Here is a 24,844-nt window from a genome sequence, read left to right on the forward strand (position 1 = left end):
GCCAGTTGGCAGCAGTGTTTTCACTGCAGAGCTAGTGGCTATATCTCGTGCTCTTGAGTACATCCACCCATGCCCTGGTGAGTCATTTCTCCTGTGTACTGACTCACTGAGTAGCCTACAAGCTATCGATCAGTGCTACCCTTGCCACCCTCTGGTAGCGTCCATTCAGGAGTCCATCTATGCCCTGGAACAGTCCTGCCACTCCGTGGTGTTTGTGTGGGGCCCCAGGACATGTAGGAATCCCCGGCAACGAACTTTGCCGGCAGGCTGGCCAAACAGGTGATGCAGAAACAGCTTCCGGAGATAGGCATCTCCGAAGCTGACCTGCATTCTGTCTTACACCCCAGGGTTTTCCGGCTTTGGGAGACGGAATGGCATAACAGCACGCATAACAAACTGTGTGTCATTAAGGTGACTATGAATGTGTGGAAGTCTTCCATGCGGGCCTCTCGCAGGTAATCAGTTGTCCTCTGCTGGATCCGGGCTCAGAGGTGGCTGTACGTGGCTAACGCATGGATACCTACTCCATCGTGAGGACCCACCTCAGTGTCGCGGTGGCTCCCAAATGACAGTCGTCCACCTCTTGCTGGACTGCCCACTTTTAGCCGCTCTGTGGCAGATTTTTAACTTTCACAGCACCCTGCCCATCCCACCCCCCCCCCTCTCTCTCTCTCTCTCTCTCTCTCTCTCTCTCTCTCTCTCTCTTCACCTCCATGACGTTTCCCATCTGTGTCAATAATATGCATCTCAAATTTGATGTAATCTTGAACAATATGTTCTTTTTCCACAGTGTTCAGTTATGGGCACTCTGTACTTTAAAGAAATGTTTAATTTTTAGCAGTTTCACACAGCTTATGAAATATATACCATAGAACCTAAAATATCCATTTCCTGTACATCTGCTACTATAATTCAGGACAACCAGTAGACTAAAATGTGTGCTGGATAAGACTTTTAGAAGTGAACCAACTTATAAAAGTATAAAAGTACCAGATAATAAACCCAAATTCGAACCTTGAATTTTTTCCACATCTTATCACTCTTTCTGCCTATGGCAATAATCTGTATATGTGAAAAATGCGAAGTTGCACCATGGATTGGTGTCACGTTAAACTTTAGTTCCTCTGTAACTAGATCAACTACACTCCTGGAAATGGAAAAAAGAACACATTGACACCGGTGTGTCAGACCCACCATACTTGCTCCGGACACTGCGAGAGGGCTGTACAAGCAATGATCACACGCACGGCACAGCGGACACACCAGGAACTGCGGTGTTGGCCGTCGAATGGCGCTAGCTGCGCAGCATTTGTGCAACGCCGCCGTCAGTGTCAGCCAGTTTGCCGCGACAGTGTGGACGTGAACCGTATGTGCAGTTGACGGACTTTGAGCGAGGGCATATAGTGGGCATGCGGGAGGCCGGGTGGGCGTACCGCCGAATTGCTCAACACGTGGGGCGTGAGGTCTCCACAGTACATCGATGTTGTCGCCAGTGGTCGGCGGAAGGTGCACGTGCCCGTCGACCTGGGACCGGACCGGACCGCAGCGACGCACGGATGCACGCCAAGACCGTAGGATCCTACGCAGTGCCGTAGGGGACCGCACCGCCACTTCCCAGCAAATTAGGGACACTGTTGCTCCTGGGGTATCGGCGAGGACCATTCGCAACCGTCTCCATGAAGCTGGGCTATGGTCCCGCACACCGTTAGGCCGTCTTCCGCTCACGCCCCAACATCGTGCAGCCTGCCTCCAGTGGTGTCGCGACAGGCGTGAATGGAGGGACGAATGGAGACGTGTCGTCTTCAGCGATGAGAGTCGCTTCTGCCTTGGTGCCAATGATGGTCGTATGCGTGTTTGGCGCCGTGCAGGTGAGCGCCACAATCAGGACTGCATACGACCGAGGCACACAGGGCCAACACCCGGCATCATGGTGTGGGGAGCGATCTCCTACACTGGCCGTACACCACTGGTGATCGTCGAGGGGACACTGAATAGTGCACGGTACATCCAAACCGTCATCGAACCCATCGTTCTACCATTCCTAGACCGGCAAGGGAACTTGCTGTTCCAACAGGACAATGCACGTCTGCTTGTATCCCGTGCCACCCAACGTGCTCTAGAAGGTGTAAGTCAACTACCCTGGCCAGCAAGATCTCCGGATCTGTCCCCCATTGAGCATGTTTGGGACTGGATGAAGCGTCGTCTCACGCGGTCTGCACGTCCAGCACGAACGCTGGTCCAACTGAGGCGCCAGGTGGAAATGGCATGGCAAGCCGTTCCACAGGACTACATCCAGCATCTCTACGATCGTCTCCATGGGAGAATAGCAGCCTGCATTGCTGCGAAAGGTGGATATACACTGTACTAGTGCCGACATTGTGCATGCTCTGTTGCCTGTGTCTATGTGCCTGTGGTTCTGTCAGTGTGATCATGTGATGTATCTGACCCCAGGAATGTGTCAATAAAGTTTCCCCTTCCTGGGACAATGAATTCACGGTGTTCTTATTTCAATTTCCAGGAGTGTAGTTCAGGGAATGGAGGAAAAGGACATACTAATTCAAATAGAACCATGGCTAGGGAGCTACAGTGGTGGTCAATCCAACCTTACAGTTAACAGCTTTATGCAACCAACATGTTCCAAACACATCAGATGTGGCACACTTGCAGCTGTTGATTCTCATTTGGGAAGATCAGGCTCCAAGTCCCAACAAGCCATATAGATTTCAGTTTTCTGATTCTCTAAATAACTTAAAATTGAATGTTGGTATTTGCTAAATCACCTTTGTTTCATATCTGTTTCTAATGTCACCATCTGCAGGACAGTGTTTAATCTTCCTTCTGAGTAAATAGCTCATAACAAATCTTCAGATCAAGAAAGATAAAGGTTTTTGTGTCTCTTATGTAATGATTTTTTATACAAATGGTTATTGGAAACTTCTGACAGAATACTAATGTTCTTAAATAGGAACTATAAAAAATGGATGTTGAAAATGTTAACCCCCGCCCCCCCCCCCCCCCCCCCCACACACACACACACACACACACACACACACTTATCATACATTGAGAAGTGTTATGTTGTTTCTAGTACTTTACAGGCCCTGTAGCAAGCCCTAACCCTGTCTGGCATAGACCAAATGAGTTTCCTGCTCTTTTACGTAGAAACTTGATTCCACAGTGTATGGACTGCCAATTTCAAATCATTTAAGTTTTTGGTTTAGTGTGTGGCAATATGGTAGTCCATGGTGAGGTCAGAGCTGTGTGGTGGCCTTGGAAGCAGCTCAGCATCTTAATGCCTTTTTTAAAAAAGGCTTTCACTTAGCAGACTCCCAGCAGATGGCACCATAACCTTCTTAAAGACTTCACAATATCTGACACTGTTCATTCAGTCATCTACTACCCTACAATATCCTGGCCCTTCAGGTATTTATACACCCCCAGATTGTGAAAGCTTCACCACCTTGCTGCACAGCTGGAGCAACATAAGGAGGAAGAAATTTGCCATTGTCCTTCTGATAAGAACTTAGTGTCAAGGAGGAAAGTTAAGTGGCATTCATTAGAAAACACAGCTTATTCCCATAAATCTGCAGTACATCCTAATCTCTTTACAAAATCTGAAACCTTTTCTTGTGACAATCACTCTGTAATGGCTTGTGTACTGCATGGGATTTTAGACCAGCTTGATTTAACCTGTTATTAACAGGGAGAGTTGTGATTGTAATGCCACTAAAGGATGCTTTAAATTCTGCCAATATGGCACTGGCATTTCTACCGTGATGTTAAATTTGAAGTAAATTACAATCCTGCCTAAATGTTGTCCATCTTGTGTAGCTTGCTCTGAACAGGTTGCAGACTCATTATAACATTTTATCGTTTGATGAACTCCTATTTCATATGCGCCTAATCTCATAGGAATCTGTTTCCTTTGCCTTCGTTAACCTGATAACTTGCTAGTTTACCTCTTCAGAAACATTTTTTCTCCCTATTTTCATTCAAATACAGAATGCAAAAGACAACTCGTGAACAATAGAAGGCATGTGGACTATAACACTTTTGAAAGGTGTTACACATCTGAGTATCTGTTGCGAACTTAGTCAAAACAGGATATTCAAAACATGTTAGAAGAAATAAAGGAAAAAATAGTCCATTTTAAGAACCAAAAACCTGAAACAATGGGTAAAAGAAGCGTAATTTTTTTAATGCAGGATTGTAAACACCTTACAATGTTCTATTTTTGTACTGAAACTGCCCCATGGTCCATTTCCATGCTAGACAGATAACTCCCAAACCATTTTTTTCCCTGAAATGTTTCACTAACAAGACACAGTAAAACAAACTTCATATGGAAGTGAATTAGAATTAAGATTAGGGGCAGCATTGACATGAGGGATATGAGGTGGTGGTCTTTAATTTTTTCAATATCTGCTTATATTTTAATACAAGATAAAAGAAAAATCATTAGGAATGTGCTATTTTTCATAATGTCTATTTCTACTACTGCGCTGTTCTATCTTCACATTGTATATGTATCTGTAGTGATATGTATTGACTTGTTCTACATCAAAATGACTAGCTCACACTTATGGAGCAATGGAACACCCAGATCAATTACTAAAAAAGCTTGAAAATATGATGTTTTATGTTTCCCTTTATTCAGGCAAAGAGATGGACTGAAAAGCCAGAGCGATATATCGATGAAGAGGATGAGCACACTTATACATTCTCTGTGCGGATATTAGCTAAGGATCTGCTACGGGTGAGTTTGGTGTTTCAATGTTGTGCAAAAGTATTAGTACTTCACAAGTACCTCTGGGTTTCAGGAGACAACTGCTCGAAAACTGACACATACAAAAAATACTCTTATCAATGGATAGAATATCTTTCCAAGTTTAGTCATGAGACACACCATGGTGTAATTAAAGTGAACCATTAGGGTGTAGGCATGTCAGAACATGTAGACAAATCATCTGCTTCATATTGATGCATCAAATGAATTCACATTTGCAGACTGGCAACTGAGTGAACAGATTTCCAAAATGGGCTGCTGTCATAATTCCTGCCTGTGCAGCAGCAACTTCAGAGTTTCACACCCAAGGTTTTCTGCCTCGTATAAACCATTTAGGTGTCAAATGGTGCCCACATTAAGCACCTGTAATGATTAAAAACTTGGACAGAGACTACAACCATTTACTATCTGTAAGTTTTGTGATTTTTGTGCAGTGTCGATTTCTGAAGCCCCACAGGTACCGATGAATAACCCTGTATTTAAATTAATGAATTTCTCACCAGTCTGTTGTAAAAAATGAAACAGATTCAGTCAACATTGAATTTTCTCACATTGTTTGGGCAACAATAACAGTAAATATTAAACCTGACATGTTAGTTAAGAGATTTGTGGTGATAGTGTTAAAAGTAGACTTCAAAATGTGGCATTTATTTTTATTTGAAGTAGTATCTATTTTTTATAACAGATTACATGTATAAGTTTAGAACATATAAGAATTCCATTGTGTTATTGGTATATATTACACTTTATACTAGGGAATTACCTTGTTAGCTACTATGTGTCAGCTGTGTAGAGGAAAAAAAGGAAAGCCACTCTGTTCCCGTGACATAACGACTTCTGTCCTCACCCAGGCAGTGTGGCCAGCAGCATGTGTCGGCACAGTTGGAAGCTCTGCACCTGTCCTCTTGAGCACAGCTGGCTGTTCTCTCAAGCACAGCTTGTGATCTCCATGTAGAGTGCCGAAGGATAACAGCCAGAAGCAGTCATTGTAGTTGGGCCTCAGCAGCTCCAGTAAACCACACACGGCATTTGAGTCATGCATCTGCCCTTGTGGATGGCATCTTGCAGTCCATCACACGATCTCACCCAGAGTGTGAAGGCTGGCCGCTCACGCATCCATGCAGTGCAGAGTTTTGGACCCACCTCACCACGGCTGTGACATGTCTGTAGTGTGGAACTTGATGGTTGATTCAATGGGCCAGTTGACTGCCGAAATCCATCTCCAGGTAGTCATCATGGTTGACCTGCAACTTAAGTCATTCTCTCTGGTTCCAGGCAGAATGGCTACACGACTGCTTGCCTTGAGCCTTTGGGGTCCCTTATCCATACTCCTCCTATGTCTATGATGCAGTCCCTAAGTAGGGGAGAAGTGCAGTGTTCCTGTTCCAGCCCGTTTCAGCCCCGCATACAGGTTGCTAGGAGCTGTTGTAACTGAAGTGTATGGGGGTTTTCATAGCATGTCAGTGCCCTGTGTTGTCTGATTACTCAAGTCTCCACACTTGTTTATAGTGCCCACCAGGTCTTGCTTCCTCACCTGTGAGCAGTGTCATAAACCTGCCTCAAGAACTGTCTGCTTAAGAAGTGCCAGTGCCTACTACCCAATTTGTCCATCAGTCCCTTAACTTCTACCTTCTGGCCATAGCTGCACAAAAGAAACAGCGCGCCAACCAAAAGAGTGTACTGTGGCTGCTGAGCGCACCTAGCGGCAGGTTTAGAAAGCAAACTGCCATTTGCCTCGTGTCGCTCGGACAAGTGAACCTCGGCTGCTGAAGTAAGCACATGTGCAGCCTGCTTGTCAGATTAGTGCAATGAAGGACTTTTCACAAGAGACATCTCTAATGCTTAGCCAAGCATATGGAGAAGACTGTGAGAGACACATGCAATGCTACGAATGGCTTAAAAGTTTTCAACAATGCAGAATGTCAGTCTGTGACGATTCAAAGTCTGGACGTCCTTCAAATTCAACAGAGGATGACCATCTGGATAGCTTTCATGCTGCAATTCACAGGAATAGTCATTTAACTGTTTGGGAAGTTGCTCAGGTGGTGGACATCAGCATAGGACCATGCCATCAAATTTTGAGTGAAAAACTTGATGTCACGTCAGTGCAAAATTTGTACCACGTTTGTTGACTGAAGATCAGAAACAGACCCATGTTGAAATGTGTGAGGAACTGGTTTCTGCTGTTAATGACAATGAAAACTTTATTAAGAACATAACAGGTGATGAGACATGGGTGTAAGACTATGATGCTGAAACGAAGATGCAGTCGTTGCAGTGGGTGGACAAAGGGCCACCTCGTCCGAAAAATCACGCATTATTTGGTCAAAGATAAAGGTGGTGATGGTTGTGTTTTTTACTACAAAGGTATTATTCATCTTGAATGTGTGCCACATGGTCAAATGGTAAACCAGGAAGTAAGTCTACCAGCGAATCCTTGTGCACATGAGGAATGCTCTGCAGGAAGAGGCCTGAATTATGGGAAACCCAGAGTTGGATGTTGTATCATGACAATGCACCAGCTCACGCGTCACTCCTTGTCTGCAGCTATCTAGCAAAAACCACATTCCTGTTGTGCCCCGTTCACTGTATTTTCCTGACCTAGCCCCCAACAGACTTTTCCTGTTTCTCAAACTGAAAAGCGCGTCAAAAGGACAGTTTCCAAACCATAGAGGAGATACAGGACAACACAATGAGAAACCTGCGTGCCATCCCACAAAATGTGTTCCAGGAGATGTTCCAAAATGAAGCGACAATGAGAATGGTGTATTGACAGTAGAGGGACTATTTTGAAGGGGACAGTGCTTAAAAAGTTGTACAATAAGCAATAAAGCTGATATAGCAAAAGTTCGGTTTCTTTTTGAACACATCTCATATGTCAACATTACATGATAATCATTCATGTTATTTATAGAGAGAGAAAATTTGATTGCTGACTGTATAGTTCGGCAAGTTGTTAGTTTCCATGGTAATTAAAATTAGTATCACAAAGTTTCCTTGTTCTTTTGTAACTACATTTAGGTAAGTTTCTTTAAATGATTATAGCCACCAGTAACTCCATGTGGTGTTAAGGCCTAAAAGCAAAATCTGTAGATTCGTACTTAACTTACATTATCATTTAAAATCAGATTCCTTTCATAAAATCTCTGATCACAAACCTCTTACCTTCTTAAAATTTGGACCTTTGTGTTTCAGTATATCACATTTTGTGTCTGAAGAATTGCCTTTGGAAACTAATCTTCACTTGCAGCTTGTACTTGTGCATGGAATCAGCAACTTTCTTTGTTTCATCACAGCACTGACCTTCACATAATTTTCCAAATAAAATCAAACAGTAGAAAGTTCTGGCTAGAATAACAATATTACAAAAAGGAGAAATCACTACTCACCACAGAGGGGACTCTTTGAGTCACAAAAATGTGTAATGAAAAGACTACTTTACATTTAAACTTTCAGCCAAAAGGCCTCCTTCCAGAATGGCAAACACGCGTACATTTGCAATTGGAGAAAAAATAACCACCTATATGAATATAGTGTGTTCAGATGCAAATCCAGTCCTAAGGAAAGAAGGAAAACCTGAAGGAGTATATAGAGGGTATACTCAAGGGAGACATACTAGATGGCAGTATCACAGAAATGAATGATATTGATAAAGATGAGATGGGAGATAAGATAGGTAATTCAGAGTTCTGTCAAACTATTCTCGCAATAAGTGGAAACGAGTCCCCGGGAGTAGACAATATTCCTTCAGAACTGTTGACAATGTTCGGAGAGTCAGCCTTGACAAAACTCTTGGAAGATGTATGAGGCAGGTGGAATACCCTCAGACTTCAAGGAGAATATAATTCCAATCTCAATGAAAGCAGGTACTGACAGGTGAGAATATTGCTGAACTATCAGTTCAATAAGTCACGGTTGTGGTGAAATGTTAACTCAAATTCTTTACAGAACAACGGAAAAAATGGTAGTCTACGGGAAAGAACAGTTTGGATTCCAGAGAAATGTAGGAACGTGAGACACAATACTTAGACTTCTCATAGAAGATAGGTTAAGGAAAGGCAAACCTACATTAATAGCATTTGTAGACTTACAGAAAACTTTGACAATATTGACTGGAATACTGTTCAAAATTCAGAGGGTAGCAGGGGTAAAATACAAAGTAAGTAAGTCTATGTACAACTTACACAGAAATCAGACAGCAGCTACCACAGTTGAGGGGCATGAAAGAATAATAGTGGTTGAGAACGGAGACAGGCTTGTAGTCTATTCCTGATTTTATTCAGTGTGTACATCGAGCAAGCAGTAAAGGGAAATCAAAGAAAATTTTGGGGTAGGAATTTAAGTGCAGGGAAAAAGAGATAAAAACTTAAGTTTTGTAATGACATTGTAATTGTCAGATAGCTAAGGACTTGAAAGAGCAGTTGAATGGGATGCACAGTGTCTTGAAAAGAAGATAGAAGATATCAACGAAAGCAAAATCAGGATAATTGAATGTAGTCAAATTAAGTCAAGTGACACACTGAGGGAGTTAAATAAGGAATTGACACTTAAAGTAGTAGATGAGTTTTCTATTTGGGCAGGAAAATAACTGATGACCGAAGTAGAAGATACAAAACGTAGATTGACTATGGCAAGAAAAACATTTCAGAAACTGAGAAATTTGTTAACATTATTAAAAAGTTTTGTCACCTCGGTTCTGAGAGTTCCGGAATCTGTACAGAAAATTGGAATAGAGATCAACATAAACATCATTTCTGCCCTTTTAATTGCTCATGAAAACCACACATTGCATGTTGTACCACCATACAGTGAGACCTTCAGAGCTGGTGGCTCAAATTGATGTACACACTAGTACCTCTAATAACCAGTAGCACGTCCTCTTGCATTGTGCATGCCATCGTCATGGCATACTATCCACAACTTAGAGGCACAATGGGTTCAGATTGTTCCACCCCTTTGTGGGTCTGGGGGTTAGAATAGGCCAGAGATATTCCTGCCTGTCGTACGAGGCAACTAAAAGGAGTTTCACATGTTTTGGCCTTTGTGATGGTCCCCTGTAGGGTTTGACCTCCTTTCTTCAAAATTTTCCCGAAGAGCGAGCCAATTGGGGAAGGGTGCTTTACATGGTGCATCGTGTCCATCGTGCATTGAGATCTGTAGCCCACTTTCTCGTCGTAGCGTTGCAGTCCTGCCCATTCTCCATCACTTGGGCGAGGCCCCTTCCTGTGTGAGTTTCCCACCATGCCCTATGCAGTGTTGTTTTCTGTGTCGATGGTGACCCTGGATTTCTTTGCACCTGATATCCAGCACGGTAGACAGTCTGTTGTGGTGGGGCCTCCTTGTACCCTGTTGATTGTAGCCCCCTGACCACACAGGGATCAGCTCTGCTGATGCCTGCGCCGTTAACTCCCCATATATGCCAAGGGGTAGATGCCCATCCACCGGGGGCATTGGGACTCTCAGCAATGGCCATCCTGCCAGGTGGTCTTTGCTGCGGCTGGGTGGCACTTGTGGGGAAGGCCCCTGGTCGGAGTGGGTGGCATCAGAGTGGATGACACGCGATGAAGCATAGTCCATCTCTTGCTGGTGATAAAACACCAGCAGTCTCTAAGCAATCATGAACTCAATTCAACGCACAGAAGTAAGACCCCAAATCGTTCCCATCTGTGGCCCCACCATGGGAGAAACATCAGGCTAAGGATGGCAGCGGATCTTATTCACCTCGGTATGTTAGAGAGCTGATTGGTAAACTTTCATAACAATGAAGCATCAGTTTTTAACTGAGCATTCAGAGGACAAGTTAGAGGAGTTGGAGGGCTTGTCCATCAAGATGATGGTCTAACGCTGTGATCTAAAGCCCTATAGCCCTCCCCGATGTGGTGCTTTAAGTACTGGAAGTTCGGTCGTATGTCTTCCCACTGTACTTCCAGCATCACATGCCGAGATAGCAGGTGCCCATCACATCCTAATACTCCGTGTGCCCCATCTCCCATCTGTGTCAGCTGTGGAGAGCATCATTTGCCTTGCTCGCCTGACTGCAGGATTCTCCAGAAAGAAAGGAAAATCATGGAGTAAAAGACCCTGGACCGACTGACCTGCACTTAGGCTGAGAGAAAATTTGAATGCCTGCATCCTGCGTGTATGACATCGTCTTCCGCTGTCGCTACAACAGTTCTGGCACCATCAGCTCTGCCAACCCAGGTCACCTCAGAGAGCTGGAATACTACACTTGCCCACTTGGTGGTAGGGGGCATTTCCCTCGCTGTTGCTCCCAACCACCTACTTCAGGAGCAAGCCCCACCCCAACCATCAGGAACGTTCATCCCCACTTCTAAGCTGGAGAAGTGTAGGTCGTTTTCGGATTCTCTCGCTAGGAAGGGTTCCCTTGGGTCACTCTCTTCCCAGGTTTCTGCCAGTGGAAAAGATGGCTGAAGAGCTCAAAAGCAGCTGGTCGGAGAGCTTCACGCTCATCCTCAGTCCCAGAAACTGAGCCAGTGAAGTCCTCTCAGCCAGGGAAACACAAGGAGCCGCGAGAGAAATCCAAAAAGAAAACACCTAAGACAAGGGAAATTGCAGTGGCACCCACACCACTGCTAGCAACAAGCTCTGCGCCTGAGGATGGGGTCAAGATTTTGGTGTCCGCTGACGACCTAGATCCCGCCAGACCCTCAGACACAATGCATATAGACTGCTCAGGCAATAAGTTGGTGGCAGCAGTTGACTCTGAGGTGTAAATTGCCTCATTGAATGTTTCATGCCTTGACAGTCTAAGATGTCATCCTCCAGTGGAATTGCGGCAGTTTCTTCCACCACCTGGCTAAGCTTTACACCTGCTATCTGCATCGCCCTCCAGGAAACGAGGTTCCCAGCAATGCGGACACCTGCCCTATGCGGTTATAAGGGATATTACAGGATCCATAGCGACTCTTAAGTGTCAGGTGGAGTTTGTGTTTATGACCGAAACTCTGTCTGTAGTGAACATGTGCCCCTTCAAACCCCTCTTGAAGCTGTGACTGTCGGAATACGGACGATGCAGGAAATAACTATCTGCAATGCATTTATTCCTCCAGATGGTACAGTGCCTCTGAGTGAATAAGCTGCACTGATCGATCAACTTCCTAAACTTTTCCTACTTCTGGGAGATGGTAACGCTCATAACACATTGTAGGGTGGCACTGTGGTTACTGGCCGATGCAGAGATGTGGAAAATTTACTGTCTCAGTTCGAACTCTGCTTCTTAAATACTGGGGCCGCCACACATTTCAGTGTGGCCCATGGTAGTTACTCAGTCTTTGATTTATCAATTTGCAGCCCAGGACTTCTCTCATCTATCTACTGGAGAGCACGTGACGACCTGTGTGGTAGTGACAGCTTTCCCATCTTCCGGTCACTGCCGCGGCATTAGGCCCATGGACACCTTCCCATATGGGCTTTAAACAAGTCGGATTGGGAAATTTTGGCCTCTGCTGTCACTGTTAAATCTCCCCCACACGGTAACATCGATGTGATGGTTGAGCAGGTGACTACAATTGTTTCTGCAGCAGGAAAGGCGATCCTTCGCTCTTTAGGGTGCCCGAGGCATAAGGCAGTCTCTTGGTGGTAGCTGGAAGTTGCTGAAGCAATTAAGAAGCGTCAGCGAGCTCTAAAGCGATATAAGTGCCACTTTTGCCTGGAGCGCCACATAGCCTTTAAATGGCTCCGTGCCCATGTTTGCTACCTTATCAAACAAAGGAAAAAAGAGTTTTAAGAGAGATATGTCTCCACCATTGGGTGCAACACGTCACCGTCCAAAGTCTGGGCAAGAACCAAATGTCTTTTCGGGTACCAGGCCCCAACAGCTGTCCCCCGTGTTACCATAAACGACGAGCTATGTACAGATGCAAACGCGATTGCTGAGCGCTATGCTAGAGCCTCTGTGTCGGAGAACTACCCCACAGCCTTTCTCACCCTCCAATAGTGGATGGAAAGGAAAGTCCTCTCATTCACTACATGCCACAGTGAACCCTATAACACCCCATTTACTGAGTGGGAGCTCCTGGGCATGATCGCATCCACAACCAGATGATTTAAACATCTCTCATCTGACTACAAGTGACATCATCTCATCTTCAACCAAATCTGGCACGATTGCATCTTCCCATCGCAGTGGCAGGAGAGCACCATCTTCCCGGTGCTCAAACCCGGTAAAAACCCACTTGATGTGGATACCTGTTGGCCCATCAGCCTCACCAACATTCCTTATAAGCTGCTGGAACGTATGGTATTTCGGCTGTTGGGTTGGGTCATGGAGTCATACAGCTTGCTGGCTCCATGTCAGGGCGGCTTCTGCCAAGGTCGCTCTACCACAAACAAACTTGTCTATAGTGTCTGCCATCTGAACAGCCTTTTCCAGATGACAACTCCTCATTGCCGTCTTTTTTGACTTACTTAAAGCATACGACACAACTTGGCGACATCACATGCTTGCCACATTGTGTGAGTGGGGTCTCCGGGAACCACTCCAAATTTTTATCCAAAACTTCCTGTCACTGTATTTTCCATGTCCAAGTTGGTGACTCCCATAGTTCCAGCCATATCCAGGAGAATGGAGTCCCACATTGCTCTGTATTGAGTGTCTCACTATTTTTAGTGGCCATTAACAGTCTAGCAGCAGCTGTAGGGACGTCTGTCCCACCTTCTCTGCATGCAGACAACTTCTGCATTTTGTGCTGCTGCTCCAGTGCTGCTGTTGCTGAGCGTCGCCTCCAGGGAGCCATCCACAAGGTGCAGTCCGGGGCTCTAGCTCACGGCTTCCAGTTTTCAGCCACAAAGTTGTGTGTTGTGCACTTCTGTCAGTGTCGTACCATTCATCCAGAACCCGCGCTTCACGTTAATGATGATCCACTCACTGTAGTGGAGACACACAAATTCCTAGGGCTGGTTTTAGACGCTCCATTGACTTGGCTCCCTCATCTTTGTCAGCTTAAACAGAAGTGCTGGCAGCACCTCAATGCCCTCCATTGCCTGAGCAACACCAGTTGGGGAGCAGATCGCTGTCCGCTGCTGCAGCTCTACAGAGCCCTTATCCAATCCCGAATTGACTATGGGAGTGTGGTTTATGGTTCGGCATCGCCTTCAGCATAGCATTTACTTGACCCTGTGCACCATTGTAGGGTCTGATTAGCGACAGGAGCTTTTAGGCGAGTCTGGTGACCAGTGTACTGGTGGAGGCTGGTGTCCCTCCACTGCAGATCAGACTTGGTCAACTGCTCGCCAGTTACACAGCACACAGTCAGTCATAGTTCCCCTGAGCATCCGAATTACTGTCTCCTTTTCCGGCCCGCTGCAATCCATCTCTGCGTCGGGGCTAACGATTGCGGTTCGCGTGCGGTCCCTCCTCTCCAATCTGGAGTCCTTCCCTTTACTACCTCTACTTGTGGTCCGTTCACATATGCCTCCATGGTGTACGCCTTGTCCGCAGCTTTGCCTGGACCTTTCGTGTGGCCCTAAGGACTCCATTAACCCTGCAGCTCTCCGCTGTCGCTTCTTCTTGAGTGTTGAAGTGTTCCGGGGCTCTGAAGTGGTTTACACTCATGGCTCAATGGCTGATAGTCGCATAGGCTTCGCATATGTTAATGGAGGACATATTGAGTAGTACTCCTTGCCAGTTGACTGTAGTGTTTCCACTGCAGAACTGATGGCCATATCTCGTGCTCATGAGTACATCAGCTTATGCCCTGGGAAGTCATTTCTCCTGTGTACTGACTGAGCAGCCTATGAACTATCGACCAGTGCTACCCTCACCACCCTGTGGTAGACTCCATTCAGGAGTCCATCTATGCCCTGGAACAGTCCCGCCGCTCCTTGGTGTTTGTGTGGACCCCAGGACACGTTGGAATCCTCGGCAGCAAACTTGCCAACAGGCTGGCGAACAGGTGACGTGGAAACCATTTCTGGAGATAGGCATCTCCGAAGTTGACCTGCATTCTGTCTTACACCCCAAGGTTTTCCGGCTTTGGGAGACAGAATGGCGTAACAGCACGCACAACATACTGCGTGTCACTGAGGAGGCTATGAATGTGTGGAAGTCTTCCATGTAGGCCCCTCGCAGGGAATCAGTTGTCCTCTGCTGGCGCCACGTTGGCCATACGTGGCCAATGCATGGTAACCTACTCCGTTGCGAGGACCTACCTCAGTGTCGCTGTGGATCCGAAATCAGTCGTCCACCTCTTGCTGGGCTGCCCAGTTTTAGCCGCTCTGTGGTAGACTTTTAACTTTCTCAGCACCCTGCCTTCGGTGTTGGGCAAATATGCCTCCACAGCAGCTTTAGTTTTACGTTTTATCTGTGAGAGTGGGTTTTATATTTCTATGTAGGTTTTAGTGCATGTGCTTTGTCACTGTGTCCTCCACCCTAGTGCTTTTAGGGTGGAGGTTTTAATGTGTTGCAGAGTGGCTAGCTTTCCCTTTTTATTCTCATGATTGGCCAGCCACTGTAATCGGATTTCATGCTTTACTCTTTTGTTTCTAGTGTCTGTTGTTTTCTTGTCCCCTTATGTTCCTTTTAGTGTTCGTTGCCTTCCCTTCGTTCCTGTGGCTTTTCCTTTCTTTCCGTTTTGTTATATGTTTCGTCCGTTTTATTCTCACACTTGTGGCATTGTTTTGTTAGGAACAAGGGACCGATGACCTCTTTGTTTAAAAGAGGGCAGAAGGGACCAAACTAACAAAAACAAACAAACCAACCAACCAACCAACCAACCACCCAACCAACCAAATTGTTCCACTCCTCAGTGGCTATTTGGTGTAGATCCCTCAGTGGCTGCTGGGTCACGTCGTCCATGAACAGCCCTGTTCAATCTATGCCAGGCATGCTTGATAGGGTAGAACATGCGGGCCACTCTAGTCGAGCGATGTGACTTCCTGAAGGAAGTCATTCACAAGATGTGCACGATGGGGGTGTGAATTGTCATCCATGAAGACCAATGCTTCGCCATTATGCTGCCAATATGGTTGCACTATTGGTCGGAGGATGGCATTCACGTATCATACAGCTGTTACAGTGCCTTTAATGACCACCAGTGGCGTACATCAGCCCCATATAGTGCCACCCCAAAACAGTAGGGAACCTCCACCTTCCTGCACTCATTGGACAGTGTCTTTAAGGTGTTCAGCCTGACCAGGTTCCCTCCAAACATGTCTCCGATGATTGTCTGGTTGAAGGCATATGCAACACTCACTCATTGGTGAAGAGATCGTGTTGCCAATCCTGAGCGGTCCATTCGGCATGTTGTTGGGCCCATCTGTACCGCGCTGCATGGTGTCGTGGTTGCAAAGGTGGGCTTCGTCATGGACGTCGGGAGTGAACTTCGCCCGCCATCATGCAGCCTATTGCGCACAGTTTGAGTCATAACACAACATCCTGTGGCTGCACAAAAAGCATTATTCAACATGGCGGCATTGCTGTCAGTGTTCCTCTGAGCCATAATCTGTAGGTAGCGGTCATCCACTGCAGTAGTAGCCCTTGGGTGGCCTGAGTGAGGCATATCATCCACAGTTCCTGTCTCTCTCTATATCTCCTCCACGTCCGTACACCATCGCTTTTTTTCGCTCAGATGCCTGGACACTTCCCTTGTTCAGAGCTCTTCCTGGCACAAAGTAACAAAGTGTGTGCGATCGAACTGCGTTACTGACTGTCTAGGCATGGTTGAACTACAGACAACACGAGCCATGTACCTCCTGCGTGGTGGAATGACTGGAACGGAACAGCTGTCGGACCCCTTCCCTCTGTCGCTGCTCATGCATGGTTGTTTACATCTTTATATGGATTTAGTGACATCTCTGAACAGGCAAAGGGAGTGTGTCTGTAATAAAATATCCACAGTCAACATCTGTCTTCCTAAGTTATAGGAACTGGGATGATGCAAAACTTTTTTTGGTGTGTGTGTGTGTGTGTGTGTGTGTGTGTGTGTGTGTGTGTGTGTGTGTGTGTGGAAGTGAAACATTAGCGATGAACAGTTTAAGACTAGAAGAGAATAGAAGCTTTCGAAGTATGGTGCTACAGAAGAATGCTAAAGATTAGGGAGGTAGATCACATAGTTAATGAGGTACTGAATAGAAATAGGAGCAAAGAAATTTGTGGTACAACTTGATCAGAAGAAGGGATTCGTTGGTTGTATACACTCTGAGATACCAAGGGATCACCAATTTATTACTGGAGAGAAGTTTGTGTGTGGGGGGGGGGGGGGTTAAAAATAATAGAGGGAGACAAGTAGAATAATACAGTGAGAAGATTCAGAAAGATGTAGGTTGAAGTAGTTAGAGATGGAGGCTTGCAAAGGATAGAGTAACGTAGAGAGCAGCATCAAACCAATCTTTGGACTGAAAACTGCATTATCTCCATTTATTTAATACCCAGTACCTCAGTTAGTCATTTCAAGTAGGTCAGTTAAAGTAAAGAGAATGTACTAACCATAGATTCATTAGGTGTAGATTAAAAACAGATGCCAACTTGCAAAAGAACTCCTCAGACAGGAAATAAGAAATGTAGATCATGAATTACTTTTAGAAGAAAGGGTATACTGTACTAAACAAAGTTCAGCATCTTTGGTTCTTTTGTATCATTTGTTATTTAACAAAGGTTTTTTATGTGAACACACAGTTGTTTTGAGTATGCAGAAGGCAAGAGAGAAATCTTGTGTGGAAAAGACAACTATCATGGATCAGGTAAGAGGTTTGCAGAAAAAATTACAGAAACAAAGCAAAATATGCCAAATTAAACTATTCTTGGAGGGAAATTGAGAAACGAAACTTGTTGGGTTGATGACGCTTTTTCAGTTAATTTATTTTATGATAAGTCGGAAAATTACACATGTCCGAAGATTTTGTGAAGTGAAGTGTCTGTAGCTCGAGATACATAAGAAACATCTAGTTAAAAACCAAAATTCTGAAAATAAATTCTGATGAATTGCATATATCCAGTCAGGATATGAAGAAAGGAAAGGCATTTGGCAATGACAATTTAAAGGAAATAAATTATAGCTAGAAGAGAAGTAGTATAAAAGTAACATGCAAAATTATTTGCATACCAAATGTGAAATTGAACAGTAATTGGAATTACAGCAACTTAGTAGAGCAAGTTTGAAATTACACTGGAAATTCACTTTCAACAAGACCTTAATGCATAAATAACCTACTGAAAAAAGTTGTGCAAATTAACAATAAAGTTGTTTCACTTTGACTCCTTCTGTGTAAGGCATCTGAAGAAAACAACTGGATGTACAGTAAAAGAAATAAACATAACAGTGAAAATCACCTTGGGTTGTTTTGGGCTGTGGAATAGGCCTCATAACTGTTTCCAATGTTGGAAATAGAAAGTTTACAATTAGTGTATATTATCAGTCCCTCTCCATGATATATGAAACTTCACTGCAAAAATGCCATTAAAAATGGAAGGTTTCTCAGCAAGTAATGAAGAAATGCATGATGGGAATTTTGAGAAGAGAGGGCGAAGAATAAATCAAGAATTAAACTGGGTATAAGATAAACAATTACACAATCTTTAAGTAAATTATTTTTTTGGGGAGTGTTTAAAAATCTCCTACTCCCAGTGTTTAAATGTGTATGCAGTGGTTAGAAAGTATGTATTGCAGTTCTTTTTAGTGTACTCAGATTGACTCCCATAGTCAAAAGATGAAATTTTGTATCATCCCTTACTTGAGGACATGGATTACAATTTTTGTAAGAAGTGATGGTAAATGAATAACTGGATTATCATTTTTAAGCTGCCTTTTTAGTAATAGGGTAGCTGTTACTCCTTTGATTAAACCTGTAAATGAAACAATTGAAAATCCAGGATGGAATGTAACAGTATGACGAAAAAGAAAGTTGCTACTCACCATATAGTGGAGATGCTGAGTCACAAATAGACACAACAAAAAGACTGCCAGAAAGTGAGCTTTCAACCAACGATGTCTTTGTCCAAAATTGCACTTTCTGACAGTATTTTTGTTGTGCCTATCTACAACACAGTATCTATGCTATGTGATGAGTAGCAATTATCCTTCTCATAATATTGCAAACTTGAAAATGGCTTGAATTCAGCGTTCTACTTACATAAGAGTTTCCTGTGTTGTAGGGTGAAATGCAAATTCAACATTGCTGTAGTTTACTTTCCGTTATGCAAGCTATCAGCTACTGATACCTTTCCTTTTGTTTTATTGCAGTCTTTGAGTTTAATATTTCTTGTTGCAGTCTTTGAGTTTAATATTTCTTGTTGCAATTTTCTAGTCAATATTTGAAGAATTTGAAGCCAAAAGTATTGGAGCACTGAGTCATGCTATGACCAAACATTTACAAGCATTGGAGACTGAAAGAAATACGGACAGTTCCAGCTGGTGGAAAAGCCATGAGGCTTGCATGTGTGCATTGGAAGTAGCTCATGAAACGGTCATGGAGCAACTGGAACATGGTGAAGAGTTGCATTTTGACTTCAGTGGGTTCTTACAAAACGTCGTCGTTGCTGATATGAATCAAACTGGTAAGTTCATTAACATAGTTTAACATTTCAAAATCTTGGCACTTCTGTTTTGTCGGAGTTGCTGTTATAGCCTATGTTCACAAAGCATCACCAGATACTCCTTTCACCTTGATCAGACTCTCTATCACCACCACAATAAAACAGTTGGTGCCTTTTTCAGGGCTATCAAAGAACCTCATTAAAACTGTACATCAGTAGCACCTATTCCTCTTTGAACACAACTGTGTATAATAGTAAATTTTTTGTTACCACTTGATTTATGATGACACATATGCCATGGTCTTATGAAGACTGCTTATTTCTTTAGGTTCTCCATACCTGCTGGGGCGGTGCCTGTGTGTTGGAAGTTCGTATGCCAAATTGATGTCACCAACTCTGCTTGAGCAGTTCTTACAAGCTACTGTCAATGGTTTACAGGCTAATCAGGCACATCAAATAAGAATATCTGCTGTCAGGTAAGTTATAAATATGTGTAGCTGTGTCCTTTGTCATGTCTAGCTGTCTAATGCTTGACATACTAAAGGTGATTATTACATGTCTTGAGTGTTAACTGTGTAAGACACTTAACACTCTGAACATTGCAGTGATCGCATGCCACTACAAGTTTTTTAATTGTACCTGCTTGAACACAGCAAAAATAACATTGCTGGACACTGCCAGAGGGTGAGTCAGCTGGCAAATATCACCTCTTCGTTAAATATACAGGTACAACATAGTTCTTCGGGTTTTGGTGGTCACCCGGTTCCAAAATATGGCGATGTTGGTTATTGATACTGTTATAGCGCACAGAGCTGGTGCCAGATACTTTGTAGATGTGTGTCATTGGGTTCAAATCAGGTGAATTTGGTGGTAAAATCATCATGTGTTCTCCATCATGCTCCCCATCCATTATTGCTCCATTTTGACCTTGACACACAGTTGTCTTCCTGGAAGAAGCCATCACTGTTGAGGAAGCCTTTAAGCGTAAAGGCATTCAGGTAGTCCTCTATAATGTTCGTAGTGTCCACAGCTGTTATTGTGCCTTTGTTTGCTACCGCAGGTTCTATGGAAGACTTGGGAACATACCCCAATAGCGTAAAACTGCCCCATTAGCCTGTCTATGGTGAGGTGCAGCTTTTCACTTGGATGACAGTGTCTGAACACTACCATTAACCTGGTGCAACAAGAAACAAGACTCATCCAGTGAGGTGATAAGTTTCCAATGACTCAGTCAGATATCTGATCCCATGCTCACTGTAGTCGTAATTGACCATTTTGTGGGGTAATCGTTGGAACACCCAGGCTATCTGTTGCAGAGCCCCATGTTGAACAATTTGTGCTGAACAGTGTGCTCCAAAACAGTTAGATGTGCACCAGCATTGTACTGTCATAAGATCTTTCACAGATCGTCACTCGTACGGCTTTACGGAGTGAGCAAGCCTCAGACTTCCATGTTCTGTTATGAGATGTGGAATTTGAGCATCTTGTTACTTATTCGCAATTTCACTGTTGTTGACCACTCACAGTAGCACACATATAGCCAGCCACCTTCATTGTTTTAGAGCTCAGTGTCTGGCTCAAGGCTTTAAGAATAATATGGAAAAATTGCAGTTGCAGATGCACTGCTGAAGAACATCCTCAAAGAAAGTAACCCCACATGGGTGCTGACAACAAAAACTTGTTGGGGCTGTTCATCCAAAGGAAGCTGCAAATAAGCATCATGAAGATCAGTCTTGGAAATGAAATGAACTACACAGTTTGTCCTCAAGCCATGGATTTACACTGTTGCATTGAAATCTTCACATAATCATAACCTGCCTGAAGGTTCCCTTATTATGACTAAGGTGAAGCCCACTGGCTGGCTATTACAGGGGAAATCACATGTTCTGCCAAGATAAGAGTTCTGATCTGATAGTGTGAGGGATGGGCCATGCTTGGCAAGACGGTTGTGTGTGTGTGTGTGTGTGTGTGTGTGTGTGTGTGTGTGTGTGTGTGTGTGTGTGTGTCTTTCATGGTAATGTGAACCTCAAAGTTAGTAAATTTGCCTTGGTCATCTTGAAAGTCACTAAATTCACAACACAATTCAGCTACCTTGTCCATAGGCACAAGAGTGTTCTGAGAGAACATTGTCTTGAATGTGCAAACCAAACAAATCAAAAGAATCCATGCCAAATCTGTTCATCAAAGTATTTGTGCAGCACAGCTTGTAATTCTCACAAGGAATGCTTTGAGGGTGGGACGTGGGGAAAATTTCGCTGGCAAGCCTGCACAGTGACACATACTGTTGCAAGAAAATAAGGTTGCTTGTTCTTAGTTTCAATGTGATGTGCTGCTACTGGCTGTGGCTGTGGCTGTGCTGCGAGGCCGCATGGGGTTGCCATGCGGTCCAAGGTGTCGTCACGGTCTGTGTGGCTCCCCCTGTCAAAGGTTAGAGTCCTTTCTCTGGCATGGGCATGGGTGTTGTCCTTTGCATAAGTTTAAGTTAGATTAAGTAGTGCGCAAGCTTAGGGACCAATGACCTCAGCAGTTTGGTCCTGTAAGACCTTACCATAAATTTCCAAGTTGTGCTGCGGGAGGTGACTTGTTAGCTTGCACTGTGAGCAGTCTTGTCATTTCCGTCAAAAATCTGCCTCTGCTGTGTCTGAAACTGAACAATCTGTGTAATGAACAGTTCTTGTGGAGAACTAGCCATGGTAACTAAACACAAAAGTTACGATGTAAAGTGTCCAGAGTGGCTGAAAAACTGAATTAACACCAGAAAAGTAAAAAATACAGGCAAGTGCTGGCCAAAGTTGGAATACCTGTGGGTAGTCTCATTGACAGTTGTTGTACATCCAGGACCAGATGCCTAGTAATAAGTGGGTGCTGATACATAGCAAAATAATTAGAAGCACACTAAATATGTAAGAAAGATTGTTTACTTGGCTTTCTTATGCAAGTGCAAATGGTATTGGACACTAGTCTGTCACACAGGCACATTCATCATAAACAATCTTACTGTGTCAAACTAGTAAACCCGCAAAGGCTCAAGAGTGAATGCCACAATTAGATTTGCTGGTGTCATTGTGGCATATTCTCAGGCCAGCTCGGTGATGACACTACTTGGGCGTGCAGCAAAGGGTGAGGCTATGAGCCAGTAGTGGATTGGCAGGACAGTCCCTTGTTACTGCCAACCTCTGGTCATAGAATGCATGATGTGGTGAAAAGTAAACTATACCTGTGTATTTAACTGTTAAGATAAGTGTCTACTAAATTACTCAAGAGCCAAGTAGAGTTATTTTCTCTTTGCAGGGCTTTGTTAGTACGGACTGCTTATTGTAAGTGGACACAGAGAATTGGTGAAGAAACAGCTGAATCTCGCTGATTCAGTGCTGTAAGCTACCATTTCATCATAAAGAAATACTTTCAAATGTGCAGCTTATATTGCTGAAATCAAGAGTGTATATTTCTGTTGTCTGTTCTTATTACAATAGGCACTTTCCTTGACACACAACAGTTTTGCATCAGCGTCTAGTGATTTGTACTTCTCACAATTCACTCTAGTTCCAATGCATGAATATTTTTGTAAATGCAACTTTTGCTTCAAAAGTGTGTGTTGAAGATTCTTGCCATTTGTAGCAGCAATAGTGGAATTGATTTATTCTGGGTTGGGAACTGTTTTATTACTTCTGATGTTTGCAGAAGAGATAATGTTTCCTCTTAAGCTGTTTTGTGTTGGCTTATATAGTTGCTTGAGAGAGAACTTATAGATCATCATTAATAATTTTCCTTGTCATGCTGTTTTAATAGGGGGTGACTTCAACATGCCAGGCATAGATTGGAAGAGTCATGCTATAAAAACTTGAGACCGGGATTCACCCCCACTGTGGGTCCAGGGGTCAGAATAGGCCCGAGGTATTGCTGCCTGACGTAAGAGGCTACCAAAAGGAATTTCACACGTCACGACCTTTATATGATGGTCCTCTGTAGCGTTTGACCTCCATTTTTCAAAATTTTCCTGAGGAGTGAGCCAATTTGGAAAGACGTCTTACATGGTGCATCGTGTCCATCGTGCATAGAGATCTTTAGTCCACTTTCTTGTCATCGCATTCCAGTCCTGCCCGTTCTCCATCTCATGGGCAAGGACACCTTTCTGGGTGTTTTTTCCACCATGCACTATGCAGTGTCGCTATATGCGTCGATAATGACCATGGATTTCTTTGCACCTGATATCCAGTGTGATAGCAAGTCTGTTGTGGTGGTGCCACCATGTACCCTGTAGGTTGTAGCCCCCCTGACCACACAGGGATCGCTCTGCTGATGATGCCTGTGCTATTAACTCGCCACGTATGCCAAGGGGCAGATGCTCATCTCCCTGGGGCATTGGGACTTCCAGCGATGGCCATCCTGAAAAGTGGCCTTTGCTGCAGCTGAGTAGCACTCGTGGGGAGGGCCCCTGGTTGGAGTGGGTGGCATCAGGGAGCATGACATGCGATGAAGTATGCTTCATCATCTCTTGCTGGTGGTGAACCACCAGCAGTCTCTAAGCATTTACGAGCTCAATCAATGCACAAAAATATGACCCCAAATCGTTACCCATCTGGCCACACCATGGGAGGAACGTCAGGCTAAGGATGGCAGCGGATCTTATTCGCCCTGGTACCTTGTATGCTCGAGAGCTGGTGCAGAATCTTTCATGACAATGAAGCATCAGTTTTATGTTGAGCATTTAGAGGACAAGTTCGGGGAGGTGGAGGGCTTGTCCAAAATGAGATCTGGGTCAGTCTTGATCAAAACAGCATCCTCTGCCCAGTCACGGACATGACTCGCTTGCGACAAGCAGGGGGATGTGTCTGTAACCATCATGGCCCAGAAGAGCTAAAATATGGTCCAGGGTATCATATTTCACAGGGAACTTCTTTTGCAGTCTGACAATGAGCTGAGCGACAATTTAGAGTGGCGAGGTGTACATTTCGTCTGCTGTGTCCACCGGGTTCCGATGGATAATCATGTCGCCACTGGTTCCTTCATCTTGACCTTTAGAGGGTGAGACATTACCTGAGGAGGTAAAGTTGATGGTCTACCACTGTGACGTCAAGCCCTATATCCCTACCCCGATGCGGTGCTTTAAGCACTGGAAGTCTTCCCGCTGTACTTCCAGCGTCACAAGTAAAGATTGTGGATGCCCATCACATCCCAATACTCCATGTGCCCCCCTCTCATCTGTGTCAACTGTGGAGACCACCATTCACCTTGCCTGCCAGGCTGCAGGATTCTCCAGAAAGAAAAGAAAATCATGTAGTAAAAGACCCTGAACTGACTGACCTACACTGAGGCTAAGAGAAAATTTGAACCCATACATAAAGTACATAGGACATTTTATTACGCTGCCACTACAACAGTTCTGGCACCATCAGTTCTGCCAACCCCAGTCACCTCTCAGAGCCAGAAGACTACTACACCTGCCCCCTTGATTGGGGGGGGGCATTTCTCTCCCTGTTGCTTCTGCACCACCTACTTCGGGAGCAACACCCTCCCCCCCCCCCCCCCCCCAAACCATCGGGGACGTCCGTCCCCCACTTCTTAGA

General features: G+C 44.4%; 1 protein-coding gene across 1 annotated transcript in view; it reads left to right on the forward strand.

Moving 5' to 3' along the window:
• The window catches only part of LOC126183357 (importin-9), a 148,799-nt gene that overhangs the window by 62,334 nt on the left and 61,621 nt on the right, over nt 1-24,844 (forward strand). The window contains exons 8-10 of the mRNA XM_049925268.1: nt 4,658-4,756; nt 19,049-19,298; nt 19,606-19,753. Of these exons, the coding sequence (XP_049781225.1) occupies nt 4,658-4,756; nt 19,049-19,298; nt 19,606-19,753 (497 nt within the window). The remainder of the gene's footprint in view (nt 1-4,657; nt 4,757-19,048; nt 19,299-19,605; nt 19,754-24,844) is intronic.

Source organism: Schistocerca cancellata, chromosome 4 (genome assembly GCF_023864275.1).
Source record: "Schistocerca cancellata isolate TAMUIC-IGC-003103 chromosome 4, iqSchCanc2.1, whole genome shotgun sequence".
NCBI classification, from domain to species: Eukaryota; Metazoa; Arthropoda; class Insecta; order Orthoptera; family Acrididae; genus Schistocerca; species Schistocerca cancellata.